Source organism: Camelus ferus, chromosome 10 (assembly GCF_009834535.1).
Source record: "Camelus ferus isolate YT-003-E chromosome 10, BCGSAC_Cfer_1.0, whole genome shotgun sequence".
NCBI classification, from domain to species: Eukaryota; Metazoa; Chordata; class Mammalia; order Artiodactyla; family Camelidae; genus Camelus; species Camelus ferus.
In genome coordinates, this window is record NC_045705.1 from 50,286,547 (window position 1) to 50,312,050 (window position 25,504).

The 25,504-nt window shown below is 48.5% G+C and overlaps 1 protein-coding gene and 1 long non-coding RNA gene across 4 annotated transcripts in view; one reads left to right on the forward strand and one right to left on the reverse strand.

The window, feature by feature from the left end:
- Positions 1-324: 324 nt before the first annotated feature.
- LOC116666438 overlaps positions 325-25,504 on the forward strand; it is a 72,814-nt gene continuing 47,634 nt past the window's right edge. The window contains exons 1-2 of the long non-coding RNA XR_004323286.1: positions 325-848; positions 8,849-9,058. This is a non-coding gene — a long non-coding RNA (uncharacterized LOC116666438). The remainder of the gene's footprint in view (positions 849-8,848; positions 9,059-25,504) is intronic.
- Positions 18,953-25,504, reverse strand: part of PARVA (parvin alpha) — a 146,379-nt gene continuing 139,827 nt past the window's right edge. For all 3 annotated transcript variants that reach the window (XM_032489010.1, XM_032489009.1, XM_032489011.1), the window contains one exon: positions 18,953-22,057. In XM_032489010.1, coding sequence (XP_032344901.1) covers positions 21,981-22,057 — 77 coding nt within the window. In that variant the 3' untranslated portion in view covers positions 18,953-21,980. The remainder of the gene's footprint in view (positions 22,058-25,504) is intronic.

The following is a 25,504-nucleotide window of genomic DNA, read 5'->3' on the forward strand; positions in this document are numbered from 1 at the left end:
AGGGTTGGGAGAGTATGTTACGAAAATGACAGAGGCCCGGCCAACGGTCGCCCAAGCCCCCCCACTGAAGACCTTGTGGGTCCCGGGAGCCCCCTGGGAGGTTATTGAGCGAGTTTCCTCAGAGAACACTTATTTAAGGAGAAGAACTCCCAGCAACTGGCACAGAGACGCGGGTGTTCTGAGAAGCTGCCCATTGCTCTTTGCCCTCGAAGGGGAGGAGACAGTGTCCTGGGTACATTTACCGTAGAAATACATGTGTGCTCTAACGGGTCCAGATTGCAGACACGACGGCCCAGGGCACTGAGAGACCTGCAGTGTGACTCACTGGGGCTTAGGCAGCGATGTTTATGGAATTTCTTGTAATTCCTTCAAAACAGGCTTCCTGGGCTAGATGGGTGGCTCCCTGCCGACTCCTTGGCTCCTGGGCTCCCACAAAGCATCCTCAATCCAGACAGGGAGATGAATTCTGGTACAGCTCAGCAACATCCAGCAGCGTGTGCTGGTGAAGAGGAGGAGCGTGGATTCATAGTGGACCTAGTGGGATCCTGAACCACATGACATGTCAAGAAGGACACTTCCTAGCAAAGCTGGCCAACAAATATCTTTCATTTCCACCTGTGGCATCTTAGAGCTTGTTCTTCAAATTGTCATGAGGCAGCTCCAGAAGGCCCAGAGGGACCAGAAGGCTGGTGGTAAAAGGGCCTGACATTCAAAGTGGACAAACGGCTGGATTCCAGAAATGACTCACCAGGGATGCTGACCTGAGGAAAATTATTTCTCCAAACAGTGAAGAGAGAAGACGGATCCCACGTCCCTGACTGCGGGTTCTCCCTGGCGTAACTCTCCAGGTGAGGGAGGGGACACATTTTAATCTTTGACTTATTTTATTAGACACTTTATGTGAGGCATGAAGAGTCAGAAGAAGATGGTGAAACTGCCCAACTTCACTCCTGTTGGTCGGGGAAGGGCCACCCCCACTGAGTAGAGCAAAAGAGACAAAGATTTAAAAAAAGCTGGCCTTATGACAATAACTTTTGAGACATATTCACATGCTGGCTTAACGTTTTACTTTCTTTTTTGTTGGTAAGCTAGGACATTCTGTAGGGCACAGGGCACAGAGAACGCGACTAATAGGAAGAGAGGGAGCTCTGAGTTAGGTGGACTCTGTTTGTCCTTGAGTCTGACACCCACGAACCCTGAGACTTTGGGCAAGTTCCTTCCTGTTCCACAGTGTCACTTTCTTGTCTGCCAAATGGGGTACCAAAAATACCCTGAATCTTGACCTGAATGTTATATGTTTCCAAAATCCCCAGCACATTATGTGTGCTAAGTAAATGTTAGTTAATAATAATAATAATAATAATAATAATAATAATAATAATAATAATAATAATAATAATAATAATAATATATAATAATAACCCAAAGGTACCAGGCTGTCAGCTCCAGGGCAGAGACTCTGCCTTGTTCCTCTCTGCACCCCCTGAACCCTAAAAACTGCTTGGCACACGGTGGGCAACCCCTAAATGTATGTTGCTTTAAGTGTGCTGGTTTGTTGAGCACTATCTCTCTGTACAACATTGTTCTGGATACTCTTGGGATTGTAGGAGTGAGAGGGATCCTGGGTAGAATCCAACAGACAAGGATTGAAGTTACTGAGTTTCTTCTTTTTCTTTTCTTTTCTTTTCTTTTCTTTTTTCTTTTCTTTTTTCTTTTCTTTTCTTTTCTTTTTTCTTTTCTTTTTCTTTTCTTTTTTGAGGTACTGGGGATTGAACCCAGGACCTCATGCATGCAAAGTATGCTCTCTACCACTGAGCTATACCCACCCCACTGTCATTGAGTTTTTTCTCAATGTTTTTTTGTCTTTTTCTTTTTCATTTAAAGCCAGAGAAAACAGCACCTACCAGGATCAGAGATATCTGGTCAGTTCGCCCCACACCATTCTCCCGTTTTTCCTTGCTGGCAGAATCCTGATTGTATATAGGGCTCCGTGTCTCCTTTCCATGACTCAGGAAGGCATAATTAATATTCACTACTTCAGGCCAGTCATTCTGGTGATCTCACTCCCTTTGCCTGTGACTGGTTCAAGGGAGGCCGTGAGGCTCAGTCCTGGCCAAGAAGGCACATTGCTAAGGGATGCCAGGAAAGGTTCTTTGCTTTAAAAAAAGAGGCAGAAGAAGACACACAGCGGAAGAATCCAGTCCCTTTTTCACTGGCTGTTGAGGCTGCCATCTCAGGCCCACGTGGAGAAACACAGACCCTGAGGATGGCACAGCTGAACACGGGAAAGATCCTGGGTCCTTGGTGATGTCATGGAACCACGGAGCAAACCAGCCCTGGAATTCTTGTTATGTGGATGCAGTTTCCTTTTGATTTAGGCCAGTCAAGTCAGAACTTGTGCTTTCTCCAGGTGAAGGCAACCTAGGGGAGGCTCTCCTTCACAGGCTGGTTAATGAGGGTTCCCCTCCCTTCTTCCAGGACACAGGACATTTGCCAGGAATACTGTGGGAGGGGTTCCTGCCTCGTGTGGGAGATGAGGTAGGTCCTCTCAAACGCTAGAATTCTCTGTTCGCCTGTTCTTCAGAGAGGACCTCTGAAAAGCCACTGGAGGGAGTTCCTCAGGGAAATAGGAGGCAGCGGGTGACACGAGAAAGAGTGCAGGACTTAGAGGAAGGAATCCTGAGCTTGACCCTGGCCATTCGCTTGGCAGCCCTGCAGCTCAGCTGAATGACATAGGCTCTCATAACCTCAGTTTTCTTACCTGCAAAATGGGGACAAAAGGAGCCCCTACCTCAGGATAAGGATTAAATGAGAAAACGTCAAAGTGCTTTACAGTGTGAACTCCTCTTTATAGACAATCAAAAAAAAAAAAAAAAGTCAAAGAGCAGAAAAGGAAGGCTTTCATTTACCTTACTAGGAAGGCATAAAAAAATAGAGAGAGATGGAATATATAGATGTTTGCTGGGAAACAAACAACTTGGGGTGGTCTTCTCTAGGAAGGATTTCATGCGCTCTGCCCCACCAACTTTCCCAAATAATACAACTTTTTCTAAGTGGTTCTAAAGAGCAGAACAGCTGAGAGCAGAAGGGAAAAGAGAAGTCCCTTGGACCGTGGCCTGCAGCCCTGCTGCCACAAACTATTAATAGCCTATAAACACTTGGAGTGGAGCCCCAGCCCCTCCCACCCCGGGGACAGCAGCGGGGTCAGAGCGCTGCCTGATATGGTCTCAGAATACTGGTGATCCCGGAATTCTCCCAGTTAGGGAACTGTTTTCCTGCTGGGCCGGGCCTGGCTGGGTTTCCTCCCGCCGAGCCCCCCGCCTAAACTGCCCGTCGGGTTCACGATCAGCAGGCACTAACTGACCGCCCTCTGGGTGCTCACCACCCACGAGCTGCCTTGACACGCATGTTCTCGTTGTACCCCTGCAGCAATGAGCAGAGCTGTTTTCCAGAAACAGAACCCAGTTCAGAGAGTGGTCATGACCTGTTCAAGGTCACCCAGAAGGGAAATTCGGTTTTAGAACCCAACCTGACTGTCTCCAAGCCCGTGCTCTAACTTTGCATTACCCTGTGGAGTCTCGGGACTTCTGGGCCTCCAACAAGACCAGCCAAATCCTCTGAACATGCTGGCAAGAAGGGTAAGGAGCCTGGGGGTAGAGTGAGCAAGAGAGCAGGGATGAAGCCAGCCTGGCACCTGCACAGAACCTGCGGGCTGAAGGAGCTGACATGCCCGTCAGCACTGCTCTGCTGGCTAGGCTGAGGGCCCAGGGAGCAGGCCCTCTCCGCTTCCCTCTCTTTGCACAGTCATGCCTGGTTTTATCACTTCCATGCTTAGAGAGACTTACAGACCCTCTCTGCTTCCTGAATGCAAAACAAAGACAGTCCCCTAGCTTGACATTTGAGGTCCTTCACGACTCAACTCCTGTCCTTCTTTCCACACTTACCCTGTGCCTTTGTTCCCACCCAGACCTGTTTTACAGGTCCCGGGATAGCCATTTTGTGTTGTAGGCCTCTTTGGACCCCAGAGCCCAGCCCAGCATCTGGAAGAGCTGCAATGCTGAGGAAATAAAGGAAAAGTGGTTTTCCCCTTATTAACTGGGTCCGGACAGCTGGAGCCAGGGGGATGGGGCCTGGGGTGCGGGGTGAGGAGCCCACAGACAGAGGAAGGCCCAGCCTGCCCCTTCTGACTGCAGGGCAGAGTTCTGCGACCCTGGGCCCAGGCGGCTTGGCCTTTTCTCCTTTCGGGTGTGCTGGGGCTGGGGCGTTGGTGCTGTCTGGGGCCCTGGGTCCATGCTGCTTCCAGGAGTCCTTCTCCAGTGGGTTGGGTATAAACATTAGATCCTGAGTGTTGTCTTCTTCAGTCTGGATGGCAGTACGTCCCACGGGGGAATGGAAGTGAGAGCATGTACTGGGTGCCGTTGAGGGGCCAGGAGTTGTGCTGGGAGTTGTTGTCCCAGGAAGCACGTCCAGAGAGGAGCCCATCTACCTAAGACATCTTTTTTTCCAACAAAGAATGGGAAGTGGGGTGCTTCTCTGGGTGGCCTATCCTGAGAACTAGGATCATTAAGCTTACAGGCAGTCTTCCTAGGCTGGCTTTGCTCATCACCAGTACCTGCTCTTATGAATGTAACAGAGAGGACTTGCTGGGAATGGCTGATCCCACACTCTACAATGGGAGACTTACCCAGTTTGTACTGCATTCTAATGCACCATGGGTTGGGGCGGTGGAGGTCTGGGAGTCACAGGGGGAGCTATTTCTGCCCTGACTCAGGCAGGAGTCCTTTCCTTGCAGATTCTGTATTCCCTGCCTGGGAGCTCACTGCTGAGTTTCACTGGGATGCCCTTTCCGTGCACCTGCAGGGAATTCTCAGCATCAGCAGAGGTTCAGTTTGCTGCAATGTGAGCACGGTCTTGGTGAATTAGTTGCCGTGGAGGTCACTTTTGCCTGATTGGTCTGCCCGACTCGTACCACCCCAAATCCCCAAAGGACTTCTCTCCCCGTGACCTTGGTGCTCAGAGTTCTGGGGCCTGGATGTCTGTGCTCTCAATCCCAACCATCCTAATCTCCCTCCTGCCCTGGGGCAGGGAAGGGGTAGCCCTCCCGCTGCCTTTGATGGGAAGGGTCATTTCTGCCCAGTGCCTGGTAGCCTCGGGGAGAGCTGCGAGCACAGGGCACTACTGCTTGATCTTACCGCATCCCCGGGTGCAGATGCTTTTCCACGTTCCATGTGCTTTTTCGGAGTCCTCATGGAAACTTGCAGAAGTGGAGATTATTATCACTCCTGTTCTGCAGGTAAGAGGAGACTCAAAGAGAAGCCTTTGCCACTAGTGGCAGGGTGGGAATTGCATCCAGGGCTGCTTTGTCAGTATCCAGTTCACATCCCTCATGCAGCTAAGGAGCTCGCCCTCAGCAGAGGAGAGCACGTGCCCAGGGGTTCATCCTCCATGTCCGTCCCAGCCACCCGGCACCTGGAAGCCATGGGATGCCCTTTGAAGAAGCATGTGTTCACCAAGACTTGAGGAGCCAGCTTCTGGGGGACCTGGGGCTGTGGCTGGCACGTGCCTTGGACCATGTTTTGCTCTGAGGCTGAGTCATCCCTGGACATTCGTATCAGGTCACTCTGTGGTCTTATGTTACCTGTCTTACAGCATTTTGGGGTTCTTTTGGACCTTCCCCAGCCCTCCTTCAGGGGGACTGGTTTCACAGGCCACCCATCTTACTTGCTTTTTCACTTTTATTTTCACCACTTCACACTGTCTGTGCCATTTCCTTCTGTGTCCCATGTCCCTAAGAAAGTAAAGCGCTCCTATTTAATGAGTGCCTGGCACACATCATGTTTTTGAATTTAATCCTTATAACAAGCCTGTGAGAGTTTAGTCCCATTTTTACAGTTCAGGATGGTACCTTCCCTTTAGTATCCTTCCTTACCTAATAAGTGGCAAAGCCAGAATTTGAACCTGGGCCTTTTAACTGCTCCTTTTCCATATACCCTCTGTCTCCTAAGGAAGTTGGTGCCAACTGCGGTGGCCACTTAAATTCAAACTTGAGCTTGAACTCTGCTGGGTCTCCAGATGGGCTAAGCCATGCTCCCCCTGATGTTTCTCTTCTGTCCCAGGTGCTCTGCTCAATCCTTCCTTCTAGTGACTTTATTTGCTGATAATCCTGGGCTCAGAGAGCTGAGAGAGGCTTCAGAAGCCTCCCAGTCCCCTCCTGCCCAATCCTCACAGCCTCACTGGAGGTGAGCAGGACAGACGCTGTTTCCTCCTTTCTTGGATGAGGAAGTGTTTTCAGAGAGGGTGTGCTGCATCTTCTCTGTTTGCCCCTCCAGGCCTGCTTTCAGGCTGTGTCCACCCTTCCCTGTGCCCCAGGAGGCTGCAGCAGCTGGGCTCCCTTGGCCTCCGGCAGGAGACTCCAGGGCCCCAGGAGAAAAGGGGGTGTTCACTCCCCTGCTCCCTCCCTGGCCTTGGTTTGGTGGTACTGAGTAGATTTCTGCACCGAAAGCCACGGCTCCTGTCTGGCAGCCCTTTCTTGTGGCTGTAGATGTCGGGTCCCCATAAGGGCCCGTGCTCCTGCCCCCAGCGTGGTACTGGGTGCCCAGGGCTACCTGCTTGTCTCCAGAGCTTTGTTGTTCCTCGTTGCTCCCTCAGCCCTGCCCCCAGCTTTGAAAATGGTGACTTCATTAAATTCTCACTCCTGAGAGGTCCATCTGTTTCCTGCAGGGACTCACCTGAGACCGAGGTGCTGTGCCTGGCCCAGGGTCTCTCGGCATCTCAGGGGAGGAGCTGGCTCTGAACTCGGGTCTCAGGGCTCCTTGTCTGATGATAAACTTCGTGTGCTACCTGGGCCAGCCCTGCTCTGCAGCCCAAACACAGCTGCCTAAGGCTGAGCACCTTACAGATTAGCTCTCACACACATTCCCGCAGTACGACATTGTCCACTCTGGTCACTTTAGGGGACCAGTTACTCTCGGCTCTTCCCAGGCAAACATTACTGAGTGTATGAGAGCACCTCTGAGTCCAGACCCCTTATTTCTTGCCCCAGCTGGCCCTGCCTTCTCCAGGGCCATCCCTGCTGGCCCAGAGGCAGTTCAGTCCTTCAGCCTAACAGTCAGAGCCCAGCCCTTGAGGTGTTTTCTGGCCTGGGGCTCAGCCCTGAACTCCAGGGATCTCCCGGAAGTTTCCAGTCTTCCAAGCTCCTGGTCACTAGCTGCATAGGTGGCTGGAACCACCCCCTCTGCTTGATGTTGGATGTTGGACACTGTGTCTGCCTAGGGGACTGTCTCTTCCCAGGTCCACCCCATCTAGACCTTGTCTGAGTTTCAGAGTCCACATAGTGCCACCTCCACTGGCCACCCCCATCATCAACAGTGCCTGAGCTCTGGGAACGCTGTCCCTTTGAGGAGACCACAACCAGTGGCCAGATTTGGGGGCACAAATACCGATATCCCTACCCCCCAGCCCCTGGGGAAGGGAGCCAAGGCTGGGACCGATGGCAGGACCTCAGCCAACCGGTTTGGACTCATAATCAGTAATACTCCCTTCGAGAAATAAGAGAGCCAGGAAAGGACACTGAGGCAGAAACACAGGTGTGTTGGAGAACGGCGCCCTGTCCCCTTGCTCTCACAGCCACAGCCTCTGAACCGAGGGGACCCTGTGGGCTCAGGGCCTGAAGGAGGCTGAACTTGCAGGTTGGGGCCTCTTTGCCTGAGGTGCACATGGGGCCCCGCAGGGACCAGTAGGACTGCCACCCTGATTTTCTGCCCTTTTCCCCTACTTGCTTATGCAGCAGTGAGCCCTCCCTTGTCTCTCCTGGCTGGTGTATCAGGAGGCTTTTTTCCCACCGAGGCCTGGGAGCACAGCCTCTTCCACAGAGGGCCTCCCCCAGCCATTATTCCCAAGAGGCGGCAGGGGCGAGGACCCATGTGGGTCTCATATGTGTCATAAACGACCTGAAGACCCCATTTTCCCCAAGAGCTAGTGGCAGTATGACCAATGCACAGAACCCAGGCTGGGAAGTCTTGCAGACCTGGTCTGGAATTTGGCGCCACCGCCTCCAAGCTGTGCAACCTCATGCAACTCATTTATAACATCTGTGAAATGCAAAGTCGATGACATCTCCCTCACAGGGCTGCTGGGCCGATTAGGAGAAATGCTTATGTACAGAGCAGGTATACAGATGTACCTGCAGGCCCCTCAAGATGGCGGCTGTCTTGCTCTTTGTACATCCCCTGCTCGACCTACACCTGCTGCACCTACACCCTACTCACAGGAACGTGCTTGCCCCCGCGCCTTAGGCCAGAACGGCTTCACCTGCTAGTTATTAAAAGGAAACATCTTGTGATGGTCGTTAACATGCGGGGCCGTGAGGGGCGTGCTCCTGTTGGTTGCTGGTTTCCCTGGGAACTGATGAGCCAACCTGAGGTTAACTCCCCCTATAAATGGTAGCCGCCCTCCCCCACCGGGAGCGGCGTAGGCTCTCATGTCCCGCCTGCCGTCCGCCGCACATGACGGGGGTGTTGCTCTGGGGAACTCGTCTCCGATAGGTGAGCTTCCCCGTCCAGCAAGTCACTGCTGTCTCTGTCGCTGTCCCCGGGCCACTTAGTGGTCTCGAGGCTGGGCAACCTCAAGGCCTGTGGGTCTGTGGGGAGCAGCCCAGCATCAAACACGTCAGCACTTTTAACGTCGTCCCACAGGGGTGGAGGGCAACGGGGTCAAAGGCCCCCGGGGCCAGCTTTGCTACCAGTCTGCCCTGCGACCTCGGGTGGGCTGTTTCCGCGGTGGGGCTGGGTGAGACCACTTCTCAGCTCTCTGAGCATCCAGACCCTACGACTCTTCCTTCCCTTTCCAGGCCCTGAGATGGAGGTTGGCCAGCCCCAGGCAGACTTGGGAGCGAGGGAACGAGGCACACCTGTGTCGAGCACCGATCCCAGGGCCAACAGCTGTGAGGGAGCAGGAGCAGGCGGGGAGGGAAGCTGAGCTGTGCGGCGGCTGCTCAGCAATCTCACCAGGGGCTCCGCGGCTGGGACGGCCCCTCGGAGACATCCTGGATGGAAATAAGGTACTGGCCTTTGTGCCTGCGTGGGCCAGTGAGTGGTTCTCCAGGGGAGTGCTCGTAGACTTGGCCCAGCCGCCCCCTTGGCTGAGGCTGGTGGCGGCGTGGGAGGTAGCTGGGGGTGGGGGGACGGGTGTGTGTGGGGGGGGGGAGAATGAGTGCCTGGGTTCTAAGGGGGATCTGAGTGGGTGCTGTGGCATCCATAGCGAAAGCCCTTCCCACCTCCAGAGTTTTCTGGAGGAGAGACTTGGTCGGCTGCCTCTGACTCAGCACTGGCCTGGGCTGGCCTTCCCCGGCACAGAGTCGGTGTCTGTCCACCAATACTCGCCCTCTGCCCCGGGCTGCCAGAAACTCTGAAGGCAAAAGCTGAGGAATTCAAAGCATTTATGACTTAGCAGGATTGTTCCCAAACTGCAGGCTTCTCTAAAAAGCCTTCTGGATTTCATTGTGGTTGCTTCTCAGCTTTTAGAACTGGCCAAGGGCTCCCTGGGCCTCACTTTTCAGGCCTCCCTGCCCTCCAGCTGCAGGGTCTGCGGGCCTCTGAGATTGGCTGGGTAATGCAGGGGAGTCTGCAAACCCTGGTGCCTGCCCAAAGGTAAAAAGTTCAGCCCCGGGGATCAGATGGTTCTAGCCCTTTCTAGAGGGTCATCTTGGCCACACCGCTTAACCTCCCTGGGTTTGTTGGCTCACCTCCCACATGGCTTGGGGCTACCCTCAGAACCCAGGAGAGTGGCTTTTCCAGAGGAGGACGATAGCTGCACCTGAGCAGAACAACGTGCTTTTTTCTGGTAGGTGTTTTCTTCTCTCGAGCTTAGATGGTAGCTACTGTCTCTTACAGGTTTGGCCTCTGCTCCTACTACCAGCTGCAGCTAATTGGCTCAGAAGTGGGCGCCTGATTCAAATAGGGCCAGTGATTAGCATTCAGACACCTATTTGGAGCTTTGAGTTGGTATCCAAGCTATAAACTGCAGCATTGCACTGGCAAATAGCTCTCCTTCCCTGCCTCCCTCCCATTCCACTGCAGATGTTGCTGATCATTCTAAGGGGGAAGAGTCCTGGATTGGTTAGTAATTTCTGCCATGGGTATGTGAAGAGCAGAGTGAGCATGCTGCTGTTGGCCAACCTGGTCTGATGCTTGCAGGAATCACAATAAAAACTTCATATGTGTGGTGGAGCTCTCAGCTTCACCAAACGTCCATAGCCACACTCATTTGGTCCTCTGGACAAGCTCTGGGTTATAGAATGGTCCTGCTCAGTCTGGGATGGTTACTATCACAGATGGAACACAACTTCAGATGGGAGGCCTGAAGAGGGTGAGATGGGAAGGAGACACCTGAGTCAGGCAGGCAGAGCCAAGCCCAATACTCAGTCTCACTTAACATCTTGCTACAGAAAGCGGCTCAGAGAGGTAAAGTGACTTGCCCAATGACACACAGCTAGCAAGAGCCAGGGCTTAAACCCAGTCCTTTGCTCTAAATAGAAGTTTTCAGGGGTTCTTGCTGTACCTGGACCATGTGCTGAGTCCTCTTTCCTGGGTTTATCCTGGGTCAGTGGAACTTGACTCCCTGACACATTTGGGAAAACCTAAGAAAAGATGGCTGCTGTGTGTGGCTGGCTTCCTTCTTCCCCCTGGAAATCTATTCTGAAATGTGATCTCATAGAGTTGCTGTAAATACGCAGCACCTTCTAACTTTCTGAACTGCATTTACATGGAGGCCAGAGTGAGTAATCCTGGGTCATGAGTGGAGGAAGCGGAGACTTTTCGTGGATTCGTTCACACATGGACACAGGCCCTGCCAATGGAGCCGTGTGCTCTAAGCAGGTAGCTGGGCTGGGCCTGGACTGTGAGCCAGGATGGCTGTCATCACACTTCCTCAGTTCCCTGTCGCTAGGTCCACTGATACTCCCAGCCACAGATGCAGGAGCCAGCTCCCTGCCTGGGGGGTGTTGGGTAGGAAGGTTGGAGAGGGTGGGGGTGGGGGTGGGGGTGGGGTATGTTGTCAGATAGCCACTCAACAGCCCTGGAAGGTTTGGTTTTTAAAGACCCAATGTCTAGCTAGAGCACCTGGGCACTTTGGCGGAGCCCTCTTCCCTGGCTCTCTGTCCACTTTACAGACCTAAGCTCCTGTCTTGACCCCTGCCCTACACCACCATTCCTCGATGGATCCCAGAAGGCTAGTCAGTCAGCCCCCTCTGTAAAAGGCATCTCCTCCTCTGATCTTGAGTCTTGCTTACTGCCTGGGCTCAGTCCTACCTGCTGAAGTCCTCTTTCCTGCTCACTCCCTCCCCATATACCTGCCTGAACAGCGCTGTGCCTTGTGAGCCTCACCTGTGGGACATCAGCAGGTCTGGCTGCTTTCCCTGGGCCCAGCCCCAAGCCTGCCTGGACCCAGGCCCTTTCCCCGCCTCCAGCCACGTGCCTCGTGCTCAGCCTGACTCCTGCTTTCTGCCCAAAGTCGCACAGCCCCCCGAATCCCCACTCCAGGGCAATGCCAAGCTACTTCTTTCCTAGAGAGGAAGTGAGGCTCCTTCAGGCATTCAGACCTGTGCTCCTCCCAGGAGCACCTCGATAACCAAGTGTTTGGCAGGAAAAGATGCAGAACATACCCTCAAAAGAACACCTTTGGAGTTTTGTTAAACCTTTCCTCCAGTTTCAGAGTTTCCTGCAGTCAGTTAAGGAAAGCCTCACCACTCCCCTCTGCCAATCAAATAATGCAATAGATAAATACACAAAGTGACGTCAAGAAGAAACATAGTGTTTAAGATGTTAAGAGGAACACTGATCCACAGTTAGAGCCAAACCCCATTGACTTCGCTCTGGACCCCAGTCTTTGGCCCACGTGGCTTGGGTTGACCAGGTTTATAAGGATGTGGAGGCAGCAGGGAATTGTGGAGAGAATGAAGACTTCAGAGTCAGACTGAGCTGGGTTTGAGTCCCAGAGGAGAACCTCTGTGGAACTCTGTTTTCTCTTCAGTAAAACAGAGATAACCTGAGAGGTTGCTGAGATGTTTGTAGGAGCCAACCCTGTGCCTGGCACATGGTTGGAGTCCAACAAGAGTTTGTCTGAAGTCTTTGCTTTATCTCTGCAGCTTCTCATTTAATCACGCTCTCCTGAGCAGAAAGGGCTTGAAGCTGAGCTTTCCCAGGAGGGAGCATTCATCCCCTGGCAACACTCTTGGCTTTGGCAAAGCACATGCTACATAGGATACAACCAAAGAGGGCCTGGTCCCAGAGACACAGGGATTAGCAGGATCCTGGTAGGGGTGGCAGTTGGAGGGGTCAAGGCTGAGCAGAAGCAGGGGAGATGCAGCTGAGTTCCGTGTGGAATCGGGAGCATACACATGCAGGGACAAGGCATGTCTCTTCCACTCTCTGCAGTGTCCTGTGCCTAGCACAGTGTCTGGCACCACAGGCAATGTCTAAATATTGAACAAATGAGGAACAAACAAATGACAGCCTTATCAGTCTGAGCCTGGTGGTTTCAGGAATTCCATTTAAAAAGCAAAGGAGAACAGCTGCTGGCAGGAAACGAAAGTTCTCTGGCAAACACATGGGTCTGTCTGGATACAAAGAGTTAGCTGTTGGTCAGTCAGCATAGAACCGGATTCTAGAGGCCTTGAGCAGGCAAAGGGATTCTGGTCTCTGGACAGCAGAAGCCACTAACGGTTCTGAGTTCACGAGGTTAGAACCTGAACTCTGGAGCCAGGCTGCCCAGGCTCAAAGCCCAGCTCTGTAACTGATGAGGCATAGGACCTGTGTCATGTCAATAAATCTCTGTGCCTTCATTTTTCCTTCTGTAAAATGAGAATAATAGTACCTACCTCAGAGGGTTGTTGAGAGGATTAAGTGGGATTATTTGTAAGTGTCGAGAAGCACCACTGTTAGTATTGAGAAGGGGCGTGGGATTCTGAGCTGTGTTTCAAGACATTTAAGCAGCAAATATGTGTAGGATGGATTAGCCCAAAGGGAAGCTAGTTCAGAGGCCATTGCAATATCCAGGCATGAGAGGATGAGGTCGAAATTAGGGAGTTAACTGACTGCCTCAAGATGCAAAACAGGTGCTTTATGAAGCAGTCAACCAACAGTCAAGGACTGGCTGGCTGTGGTTGGGGTGGGGAGCGGGAAAGTCACCGTGAGCCTCTGGAAGCGAGGGTGCTGGGAGGGAGACAGTGCCTCTGGAAGATGACGGGTGTCTAAAGGAGCAGGTGTAGGGAGGACAAAAATTCAGTTTGAGGTGTGCCAAGTTGGACCTGGGGTACCCTATTCAAAAGGTGATGTTGTAAAGCTGGAAATGCCCCCCTGGCTGGGTGAGACGTGGGGGCCGGGGGAGAGCAGGCAGAAGGGGAAGCCAGGGAGAGGCATGAGGACAGAAGTACATAGGACGCCCCCAGGGAGCATTCACGCCGGGGGGGGGGGGAGCTGGGGGGAAGGATGAGTGTATCAGGGAGGGAACAGAGCAGCAGCCAGAGGGTGGGAGGGAAGCGGCAGAACGTAGCGCCTCTGAAACCTTGGCTGCCGAGTTCCTGGAAGGAAGTAATGGATGACAAGGTCGGATGCCACACAGCCAGGGAGAGAGGGGCTGGGTCAGCCCACTGGGTGGAGAGCTGACCACTGAGAAAACAGTTTCATCAGCTTCTGGAAAACTAGTGGTCGATTTTCGGGATTCATAAAAGAAAGGAGAAATGGAGGAAATGGAATCACCATAGATCTGTATACTTTCAGGAGAATGTCTCAGGGGAGAAAACGAAAGAAGATGGAATTGCTGGGAGAACTGGCTCCAATACAAGTGTTTTTCATCCTAGGAATCTGCATGGTCTGGAGTACAGGTCAAGATGCTGGAGGAGGAGGGAGCTGGTCCTGGACGAGGCAGGTGGAGGAAGGGGCGGGGTGGGAGTTGAGGCAGGAAGAAGAGGCAGTGAGAAGACATGCCAAGATGCTTTGGTTAAGAGCATGAAGCAAATGGCTTTGATATCTTGGTGAAGGAAGAGGGGAAGACATAACGGGGGAGAAAGTGGGAGAAGTGGCATGGGGAAAAGGTAAGGAATAGGGGTTTGGAGAGATGAAGGCAATTAATGAGAGATGAGAGAGGACTTGAAGAAGCCAGGAGCATCCAGTGGCAACTGAAGGATGACCAGGTGGTCAGCTGGTACATGGCCATTCTGTGACTTTCTGCAGCAGCTCTGTGCCGGGGATTAAGACTAGGGATGCCTACCAGTGGAGCTGAACGAAGGTGACTGGAGAGGCAAGGAAGCTTTGAGTGTGACGGCAGAGTCAAAATGGCTAGCAGTAGGGTCCAGGCTGGACTTTGGGGTCCTTGCTGGCTATTTGGAATCTGTGGAATAGAGATAGTGATTTTCCAGCAACAAATAAGATTTGAGAAAAGTGTTCCTCAGTCTCCGTGCAGCCTAAGGGTGAGTTGTGTGGTTTTTGAAGCACCTAATCTGTATGGGACATGAAATTTCTGATCCTGAGGGCAAATGCCACTAAAGATTACACAGCGACTGGGGTGATTTCTGAGAGAATCTAACTAGGGACCTCAGAGGTATCTGGCCTGTCTCATCATGTCACTCAATTATTTCAAATGAGCTGCACCTGTCGCCCCCACTAGGATGGAAGAATCCATTTGGGAAGGGACCCTGTACTTTCTGATCTCAGTCTGTGCATAGAATGGGGCTGAACCCAGAACAGGCATTCCACAAATATTCCCCGACTCAGTTGCATTCCGATCATGTGCAGCTTGGGGCCCTGCCAAGGGAGTGACTGGGAGTCTTCGTGTCCCGTGGTGTTTGGTGTTTTGTTCATCAATGCTAGGGCAGGCCTGTGCCACCATGGGTGGGAACACTTCATGTAGGCATTGGAATCATCATGAAAAGAACAGGAGAGAAAGCTCTGTATCTTTTTGGCAAATTGCACCAAAGGTATGCAGGTCAGAAAGCCATTTAATCCATGACTGAAGACACATGGATGGGTAAATTTAATAAACTAAAATAATCTGGCAGGTCCCCTGATTAGAGTAGTTGCTGTTAAGCTTGCTCTCGTGTTACAGGCAATGACAAACTTGGTCATGGGTCTGGACAGCATGCAATTCCGATGCAGGATAGTAGGACATTATGGGAATTAGCTGGAAGGACCAATGATGCAGGAAGTACAGGCTCAGGCATTGTACAGAGAATGCGGTCACCCCCCACGTGCACTGCATCATCCAGAGACTCAGCGTGGAGGAGAGAAGGGTACACGCCCTCAGTAACCTAGCGTGGTGCATGCTTACTGGTCACCGTCGTATTGTCCATTATTTCAAGCCAAATGTCCCCAGTTCCATGAGAGCTGGTATTCTCCAATATCATGGCAAATAAGGAAAAATGGGATAATCTGAAGCTTGAGTAAGAAAAGCCTTCCAGGAGCTGCTTTTCAGAAGCACTGGCCAATGTTTGCCAAGGGTGGCGAGGCCATTGTCACAGTTTCCAGGAAGACGTGTAAGAGCCTGAGTGTTGTGCAGTCCCAGCCCTGGCTCCCAGACCAAGCGAACGTGTAGCAGATTAAATATTTATCTATTGTCCTGTCCACCTCAATAAAACAGGACACTCTTTAAAGCGGTTGCCTTAACGACATTTGTGTGTTTTGGAATGCTGCCCCAGGGCGAGCAAATCGCATCTGAAGATGTGAAAACATGAAAATCGATAACAAGAAATGAAAAGTTTGTTTCACTGATAAAACATCATTTATCTTAATCATTGGGGCTTCTCAGAATTTCCTAAGTGCCCTTTTAAATGGCAACACCAGAGCTAGTGCCCCTGTGTGGGCAGAAGGCCCAGGGGACTCGAGGCAAGAATGCCGACTGCTCAGGCCCTGGGAGCCGGCTAAGGAGAAGTGTCACCCAGGGGCAGGCACCCGCTGGACAGCTTTCCAACCAAGGATCTCCCAAGGTGGAGTTTCTGGGGATATTTCTGGTATTTCAAAACTCCCAGTGAAAATAAAATAATATGGTACCTTCCTGTGAAAGATATTTTGCAAGACCCTACCCGTAAAGTGTAAGTGGGCCAGTTTCGGTAGGCTTTATGTAACGTACCAATAGTAATTCATGCTGATGATTATGCGCTGGGAGAACGAAATTATTGTTCCACCTCCGGGAACCCTGTACGTTGCCCCTCCCCTAGGCTGGGTGACAGCATGCCTGCTCCCCTCACCGAATCCAAACAGGTCCTCTGGTGGGAAGGTTGGGGGCATCAGTCCCAGGGGTGAGCTCTCTGGCTCGTAGTCCTCTCCTCTCCTCTGCTTTACATCTGCAGCCCCATCCAGTCTTCTGATTCCCTTAGCTCTTCTTAGACCCAGATGTAGAGAGGATGGAGGGGGCATAATAGCTCCTTCCCTCCCGGCAGCGGGAGGCGGAGTCTTAGGCGCTCCCAGCAGGCGCTGCCTTTGAAGAGCGCACCCAGGCCTCCTGCACACGCTTGAGACCAGGTTCTGGGTGGGGTGGGGCTGGGCAGGAGCTGGGTCTCCTCTCCTGGTCTCCTGTACTCTCCAGCCATGACCGTGGTATGGAGACGGAAAGGTGGTCCCAGACGTCCATCCTGCTGACATGGCTTTCTCAAGTTTTCCCACACAGCGGCCAGGGTTTTTAACTTACATTGCTTCCCATTTTTCCTACGATAAAATATGTCGTCCTGTGATCTGACACCTCTTCTCCCCTCTCACTCTTCATACCCCAGCCATCCTGGCTTTCTGCCAGTCCCTCCAAGGAGCCAAGTCTTCTCCTGGCTCAGCCGCCTTAATAGCTCTTTACTCGAGTAGCGCAATGACTCAGGTGTCACTTTAAGACGTCACTTTGCCAGAGACCTCTCTTGACCTCAAAATCTAAATGAGACCTCCTTCACAGTTTTTTGTGCTTCTGCACAGAGATCATCCCGATTTGTAGGTACCAGTGATTTGTGATGACTTCTGTGCATCTCCCCCATTATTAGACAGGGAGCTCCACAAGTGGGCCTCCCTCGCCACCGGACACAGTGTACCTAACACGTCGTAGACACTCAGCACATACTCCTAGGCTATACGGCCTAACGGCTAAATGAACGGGTGAGACCCACCAAGAACTCATCCTGCAAGTTCCTTAGGAGGCAAATAGGTCCTGTGGGATGTGCCCTCTTCCGTCACCCCATAGACTGTCACAATGTGCATCAGTGCAGGAAACTCTGAGATGGGCTCTAGTTATAAAACAAAAACAAACCAAAAAAAAAAAAAAATCAAAGCTGTAGAAAGTGAGTTTAATTTTCTTTTTAGCCTCTTGTTTCCCAAACTTGAGTGTGACATTTTCTTCACCTCACATCTATTAACCTCCTACATGATGTACTTGAAGAGATGCTTCACTGGGCTTCCTACCTGGTAAGCCTGCAATTCTCAAGGCTGCCAGGCTTGGTGTGGGGACCGGTCATCCTGCATTGAGCACCCTCGTGCTGCCTTGCTGTCATCAGGAACACATATACACACGTGCAAACAGCCCCAACAGCAAAGCAAGAGGCACGAGCACATTTTGGAGCTAGCCTGGGTTTATATTTTTCAGGGAAAAGGAGGAGAAAAAACATTAAAATTTGGTGTGTGCAGATAAAATCTTTGTAGTTATAATAGCGAGCAACTCCTACATACTAACTTGTCCTTTGCTGGGACCTGAATCTGCAAGCGTTGGGAAGCTGGTGAGTGAGTCCACCGACCACACAGCATTTGTATCTCAGTGCAGTCGTCTTGTTCTCAGTTTCCACAGCAACTCTTAAATTTTCCAATAGAGCTCAGTGAATTTTGGCGGTGGAGGGAGGGGAAAGACTGCATGCAGTAGTAGCATTGGTGAAGATTTCAGGACACATCCCTCTTGCATCTGTAGAATGTTTTTTAGGGAGGTGGGTTTGTAATTAACTGCAGTGGATCTCAAATTATTTTTGATCAGCCCCTACTTAGGCAGGGCAAAACTGCTTGACCTACCGACTCCATCTAGTCTCATTTTCCAGTGGAAAAATAAATTAGTGGTAATTTTGAGGGAGTGGATTATGTATACATTTGTTCTAGCACTGGAGTATGGATGATTCATATTTGAACCACAATGTATACACGTCTGAGAGTCGAGTTATTGGAAAATTACAGCCCCAGAATACTGTTGATGCAAATAAGCTTCAGTATACCCTGTAGGGTTAACCAAGCCACCCACAACAAAATAAACTGATAATGCTAAAGCTAAGCTAACCGTAATTCATAATTAAAAAGAACCGAGAACAGCAATTGCAAATAGCAACTAACTCAGGACAATACTGATGATGTGCTGATACAGAGTCCTTCTCCCAGATTTTGAAAATGTCAGCTCTGTGCCTATACATGTGAAACTGGAACCTTCCCATAGAGTAGATGGGCGCTGTATGGTGGCTGGGCTTGTAGCAGAACACTGTGGGGTGCTTTATATTTTTGCTTATTTATTTATTTATATATTTTTATATATGGTAGCTAATATTTGCAAGTCTCAAACTCCCATATTTATCCCTTCCCACCCACTTTCCCCAGTAACCATAAGATTGTTATTTCTGTTTTGTAGATGAGTTTCATAGTGCCTTTTTTCTTTTTTTTTTTAGATTTCATATATGAGTGACATCATAAGGTATTTTTCTTTCTCTTCCTGGCTTACTTAGAATGATGATCTCTAGGTCTGTTCATGTTGCTGCAAATGACATTATTTTATTCATTTTTTATGGCTGAGTAGTATTCCATTGTATAAATATACCACAGCTTCTTTATCCAGTCATATGTCAATGGACATTTAGGTTGCTTCCATGCCTTGGCTACTGTATATAGTGCTGTTATGAACATTGGAGTGCGTGTTCTTTTCAAATTAAGAGTTCCCTCCAGATATATGCCCAGGAGTGGGGTTGCTAAATCATATGGTAAATTTATTTTTAGTTTTTTGAGGAATTTCCATACTGTTTTTTCTCAGTCAATTACAAATTAGTAGCCCTAGTAATAAGTACAAATGAAAGCTTAAACTGCACACCATTCACCATAATAATCCAAAGGAGCCCTTTAAAGACTAAATTCAGCTCAGGGCACAGGAAAACGTGTCTGGTAAGACACCCTCTACCCCGACCCTGGTAGGTCCCGGTCTTGACTTTGGAATCACTATCTAGGCGGCATTACCTCCTCTGGTCGGGCTTTCATTTCCCAGCTCATGCAGACCAGACATGTGCATTTGGATTTATAAAGTACTCATATCCTCGTTTCAAAATGTAAGAAGTTTTAATACCCAGTGTAAAATAATCTCCATGATAGTACATTAAGTGAAAAAAGCAGTGTGCATGATAGTATGTATAATATGCTATTTATGCTAACAAATGATTTTATATGTCTGCTGATGCTTTATATGGCCAGGGTATCTCTGGAAGTAAATATAAAACAGATCAAAATAGTTGCTTCTCGGGACAGGTAAATTGGCTGCTGGGGGAGGGGAGAGAGGGAGATGAGGTTTTTCACTAGATACCCATTCATGCTTTTTTAATTTTGCACCATTTATAACTATTAAAAATATCAATGAATTTCAATTCTAGAAAAGAGCAGAAAGGACAAAAGGACCCAGTGAGCCTAGAGACTTGATTCTTGCCTCGGTTTTTTTTTTTCTTTTAAAAGAGATGGCGGTTAAGTTTGGCTTATTTATTTTCTAATGCTTTTCCCCGCTTCATGTATTAAGCAGGAGATTCCAGAATCTAAAGGAAAACGTCTAAATGAAACGATAGGGTTATAAAACCAGGCCCAGGCCCTGGGATTCTGGACTAAAGGCAAAGATCTCGGTGTCAAAACAATTTTCTGATAAATTAGACTTGTTATTGAAAACTTTCTAAGGGTTCTGAGGTGTTTTCATTACAGTGTACACATAAAATATAAAAAGGAGTGCCCTTAATAAGGCCACTTGTCCACTCTCCATTTACAGCTTGAATATAAGGAAAAAACAAAAGACAAAACTCTTATAGCAAAGCACGTTTAAATGAACACATTCCTCTTATTTCATCCCTCTTTAGTATTGCTCAAGGAGACAAAGCAGTTATTTACGTTGATTTGCTATTAGGAATTTAAAAGAGAGCAAACAGAAATCTCATGGTATCTAGTGTTTCCTAATGAAAAACGAAATACTTCACTAATTATGTAAAAACAAATTGTATTCTTTTACATAAATTGACACGAGAGTACATTTTCTTTGTATCTTAAATGCTCATTATGCTGAGTAATAATTCCTTTTTGGAGCAAAATCTCTGCAGAAACAGGCAGCGCATCTAAATCGCGTGGGTTCTGAGCTACTGCAGCTAGACTGTGGAGTCAGACGTGAGGTGAAGCTGGAAGGAATGTTTTAGACACGATGGGAGGCCTTGCTCTGGCTGGTGGTGTAGACAGAGGCCAAAATGAATTCCTCAAACTACAGATGGGCTTTGCACGACTGGGCCTCCAGTAGTGACAAAGCATTCTGGAGGCGGGACACAGGCTGGTGTCTACCTGGCATATTTAGGAAAATTCTATGATGCAGATATATTATCAGTACACGTTACTAGTTATCCCACGGCTTGGTCAACTCATGAGTACAAGTGTTAGGTACCATCAGCCCATCCCTATGGAGCACATGGAATGTGCAAGTATTTGCCCCACGCCGCTTGTCCTCCTAGTCACCCCCACTTCTGTCCCCTTCCTATCCCCGCAGGACCCGCAGGCTGGGACAACAAGAGACCTGTATACCAAACTTGGGTTCACATAGAGGGGACCCATGTAACCATGAGCCCGCGGGTAACCCACGCAAGGAAACCACTCAGCTTGGGTCTAAATAACTTACATTTTTCCTCGCCTGAATTAGCCAGTAATTGCATGTGGGCAGACTTAGCCAGAAATGGTCTAAATGATCAATTAGAGGGCAAAAAGGAGTTCCTTTCTTTAAAGCTCAAGGGTCCCTGTTGAAGAGCCCTACTTCCCAAGCCCTGCTCACATGGGCCCGCGCCCAGCTCTCCGCAGTGCCCGGGTATATTGTACATTTGCCTAACGATAATGAATCAAGTACTTACTTTGTAGGAAAATATAGGGCACTTCCATTACATGCAATCAAGCAAAAAGGCTGCAAAATGTGCCACTCCATTAATTTTAAACACAATCCTTCCCAAATGTCACTCTGAAACCAGAGTAAGGGGTTATTACAAATCTGAAGGAATTAAGAATAATTGTCATCTGCACAAAGGAGTTAAGGGACATGGCTCCTGCCACACACATACTATTAACTGGGTTAAATTTGATTTGCCAGTTTTACTGTGAACCACTGAGCCCTGACCTAGTCTGCCTGGTGGTGAGATCAGGGGGCTTCTGGCTTCTTGGAGGGTGCAGGTGGACACACACAACTATAGAACATGCAGAGAATGTTATGTGATGGGCTACTTATTAACATATGTTCAAAGAAGAAAAACAAGTGGCAACTTCTGGCAAGTTTATGGAACCTCTAAGCCTCAGTTTCCTTATCTGTCAAAGGGGCTGATAACATATGCTTCAATGGGAGTCATGAGTATTCACGAGTTGAGCAGGTCAGAGCACTTGGCATGGTGCCCAGCCCACAGGTTACACCCATTAAATGGTAACTATTATCTTTATTTTCATCTTCTGGTTGGGGGGAGGGTGGTCCCTTGTGCTTAAGCTGGTTCCCAAATCACACAGGAAAATCTGGACCTAGCACCAGGATGGGGACAACCTTCACCAGCCACTGCTGGGTCAGTCCTCAGAGCCTGGGAGGTGTGAGTCAGCCCACTGAGTTATTGATCACTTCCTTCCTAATTTCAGTTCCCATGGTCTCTGGGTCGCAGCTGGACTTAGGGAAGAGCACAGAGCAGGAGACAGGAACAAGCAGGTTAAGGCGGCTCGGGGGACGGTCCAGTCTGCCCCTCACTCCACATTCCGGTACTTGGTGAAGAGGTTGTACAACACTCGCAGTGTGGATTTCAGGTCGCAGTTGACGATATCTGCATAGAAAACAAACAAAATGCATGTTGCTTCAGTGGTGACACATGGCCCCAAATTGGCATTGCTTGTCCTCTTCCTCCTGCCACCCACCACATGTGCCCAGCATGGTCCTGGGGTGGGCGTCTGCCCTGCAGAGCCAGCTTCCTGTCCTGGGAGAGAAGAGCATCCCCATGAGACAAGCAGGGGCAGGTGGCTGTTGAAGGATGGGCAGTGTGTGCAGCAAGAATTCAGAGCAGGGGGCAGCGAGGGGCAGAGGTGCTGGGGCATGGGTGTCTCACCTCTCACTGAAAGAAAGCAGACCCCAGAGCATGCAGCCTTTGCCCTGGAAAAAGCATCCTGACCTTGACTCTGTCCCCTGGGTCTTACCTGTCTCTGGGGTCCCTCTCCCTCTGCCTTCAGCCTGCACCACAGAGCCAGCCAAGAGTGGTGGAAAGGAGGGGAGGGCCTGGGGCTACCACGGGGGTTGAGGTGGTGAGTTAGGAGGAAGCTACCTCTCCCTTAAGAAGGGAGGGGAGGACACAGGAGGCCACCTGGCGGGGAGCACTCAGTAGGTAGGTGTCATCCAAAAGAAAGCCTCAGATTAAGGACAGAGCCAGGCAGCCAGTTTCGAGGCTGGAGCTGGACTGTATTTTCAGGAGCGTTCCACTGTGGGTCCTGAGCTGCTGCTTCAACAATTTCCTCTCGTCCTCACTTCCTCTGTTCCTCCCTCTCTTCCTTCTCTTTACTGCTCACTTTCTCCAGCTGCCCCTCTAACCCTCTGCCGACTCCTCTGCCATCTCCTCCGCCAACAAGGCCCCTCTCTGCTCTCCTCCCTCTGCGCTCGTGCCCCTGTTGGAGAGCCTTCCTTTGAAGAACCGGAGTAGGGAAAACATAAAGGAGGGAACTCTGCCTACTATTTAGGAATACGGGCTTAGGTAATAAAATTATAAGGAAAAGAAAATGTGAAAAAAAGAAAGAAAGAAAAAAGGCCAAATTCTGAAGACTATACAAGTCAGGAGAGTTGCACTTGAAATTATGTTTAAAAAGGGCAAGTGATGAACTCATCTACAAAACAGAAACAGACCCACAGGCAGTAAACAAACATGATTACTGGGGGTTGGGGTGTGGGGGAGGGTTGGGAAGGGATAAACTGGGAGTTCGAGATTTGCAGATACTAACTAATATATATAAAATAGCTAAACAACAAGTTTACTGTATAGCACAGGGAACTATATTCAATATTTTGTAGTAACCTAGAATTAAAAAATATGAAAATGAATATATGTATGTGTATGTATGACTGAAACATTATGCTGTCACCAGAAACTGACACACTGTAAACCGACTATATTTCAAATAAAAAAAAAGGAGGGGGGAATTCTAAGGTTGCTAGAGAAAGAAAATGTCCAATATGGGAGAATGTTTCAAACTGACCATTTAATTTTTTCTTTTTTCTTTTATTGAAGTATAGTTGATTTATAATGTATTAGTTTCAGGTATACAACATAGTGATTCAATATTTTTATAGATTATACTCCATTTAAAGTTACTATAAAATATTGGCTATATTTTTCTGTGCTGTAGAGTGTATCTTTGTTGCTTATTTTGCTTATTTATTTTACACATAGTAGTTTGTATCTGTTGTTCCCCTACCAGTATCTTGCCCCTGCCCCCACCCCCTTCCCATTCTCCACTGGTAACCACTGGTTTGTTCTCTATATCTGTGAGCCTGCTTCTGTTTTGTTATATTCATTTTTTAGGCTCCACATACAAGTTATATAATACAGTATTTGTCTTTCTCTGTCTGATTTATTTCACTGAACATAATATCCTCTAAGTCCATCCATGTTGTTGCAAATGGCAGAATTTCATTCTTTTTCATGGCTGATATTCCATTGCATTGCATTGCATTCTCTTTATTCATATAAATCTGTTGATGGACACTTAGGCTGCTTGCCTATCTTGGATACTGTAAATAATGCTGCAGGGAACACTGGGGTGCATGTATCTTTTTGAAATAGTGTTTTCATTTTCTTCAGATATATATATACCCAAGTAGTGAAATTGCTGGATCATATGGTGGTTCTGTTTCAGTTTTTGAGGGATATTCTTACTGTTTTCCATAGTGGCTGTACCAATTTATATTCCCACAGTGTACTAGGATTCCCTTTCCTCCACATATTTGCCAACACTTATTAGTTGCCCACTTTTTGATGATAGCCATTCTGACAGGTGTGAGGTGATAGCTGATTGTCATTTTGATTTGCGTTTCTCTGACGATGAGCGATGTCAAGCATCTTTTTATGTGCCTGTTGGCCGTCTGTATATCTTCTTTGGAAACATGTCTATTCTGGTCTTCTGCCCATTTTTTAATCAGATTGTTTTTTTTAATATTGAGTTGTTTGAGCTGTTTATATATTTTGGATATTAACTGCTTATTGGTCGTATCATTTGCAAATATTTTCTCCTATTCAGTAGGTTGTCTTATCATTTTGTCAATGTTTCCTTTGATGTGCAAGCTTTTAAGTTTAATTAGGTCCCATTTATTTAATTTTGCTTTTGTTTCTTTTGCCTTAGGAGACAGGTCCCCAAAAATGTTGCTACAATGTATGTAAAATGGTGTTTTTCCTATGTTCTCTTCTAGGAGTTTTATGGTTTCAGGTCTTAAATTTAGGTCTTTAACCCATTTTGAGTTTATTTTTGTATATGGTATGAACAAATGTTCTAATTTCATTCTTTTACATGTAGTTGTCCAGTATTCCCAGCACCACTTACTGTATATTCTTGCCTCCACTGTTGTAGATTAATTAACCACAAGTAACTGGGTTTATTTCTGGACTTTCTATCCTGTTCCACTGATCTTTGTGTCTGTTTTGTGCCACTGCCATGCTGTTTACTACAGTAGCTTTGTACTATCGTCTAAAATCAGGGACCATGATACCTCCAGATTTGTTCTTTTTTCTCAAGATTGCTTTGGAAACTTGGGGTGTTATGTGGTTCCATATCAATTTTAGGATATTTGTTCTAGTTCTGTTTAAAAAAAAAAAGTCATGGGTATTTTGATAGGGATTGCATTAAATCTGTAGATTGCTTTGGGTAATATGGGCATTTTAACAATATTCTTCCAATCCATGGCCATGGGATATATTTCCATTGCTTTGTATCATCTTCATTTTCCTTCATCAGTATTTTATAGTTTTCAGAATATAGGTCTTTTACCTCCTTAGTTTATTCTTAGGTATTTTATTCTTGTTGGTGTGATTTAAACAGGATTATTTTCTTGCTTTCTCTTTCTGATAATTATTAGTGTATAGAAAGGCAACAGATTTTTGTATTTTAATCTTGTATCCTGCAACTTTACTGAATTCATTTATTAGTGCTAATAGTTTTTTGGTGGAGACTTCAGGTTTTCAATATACAGTATAATGTCATCTACAAATAGTGACAGTTTTACTTTTTCCAGGTGG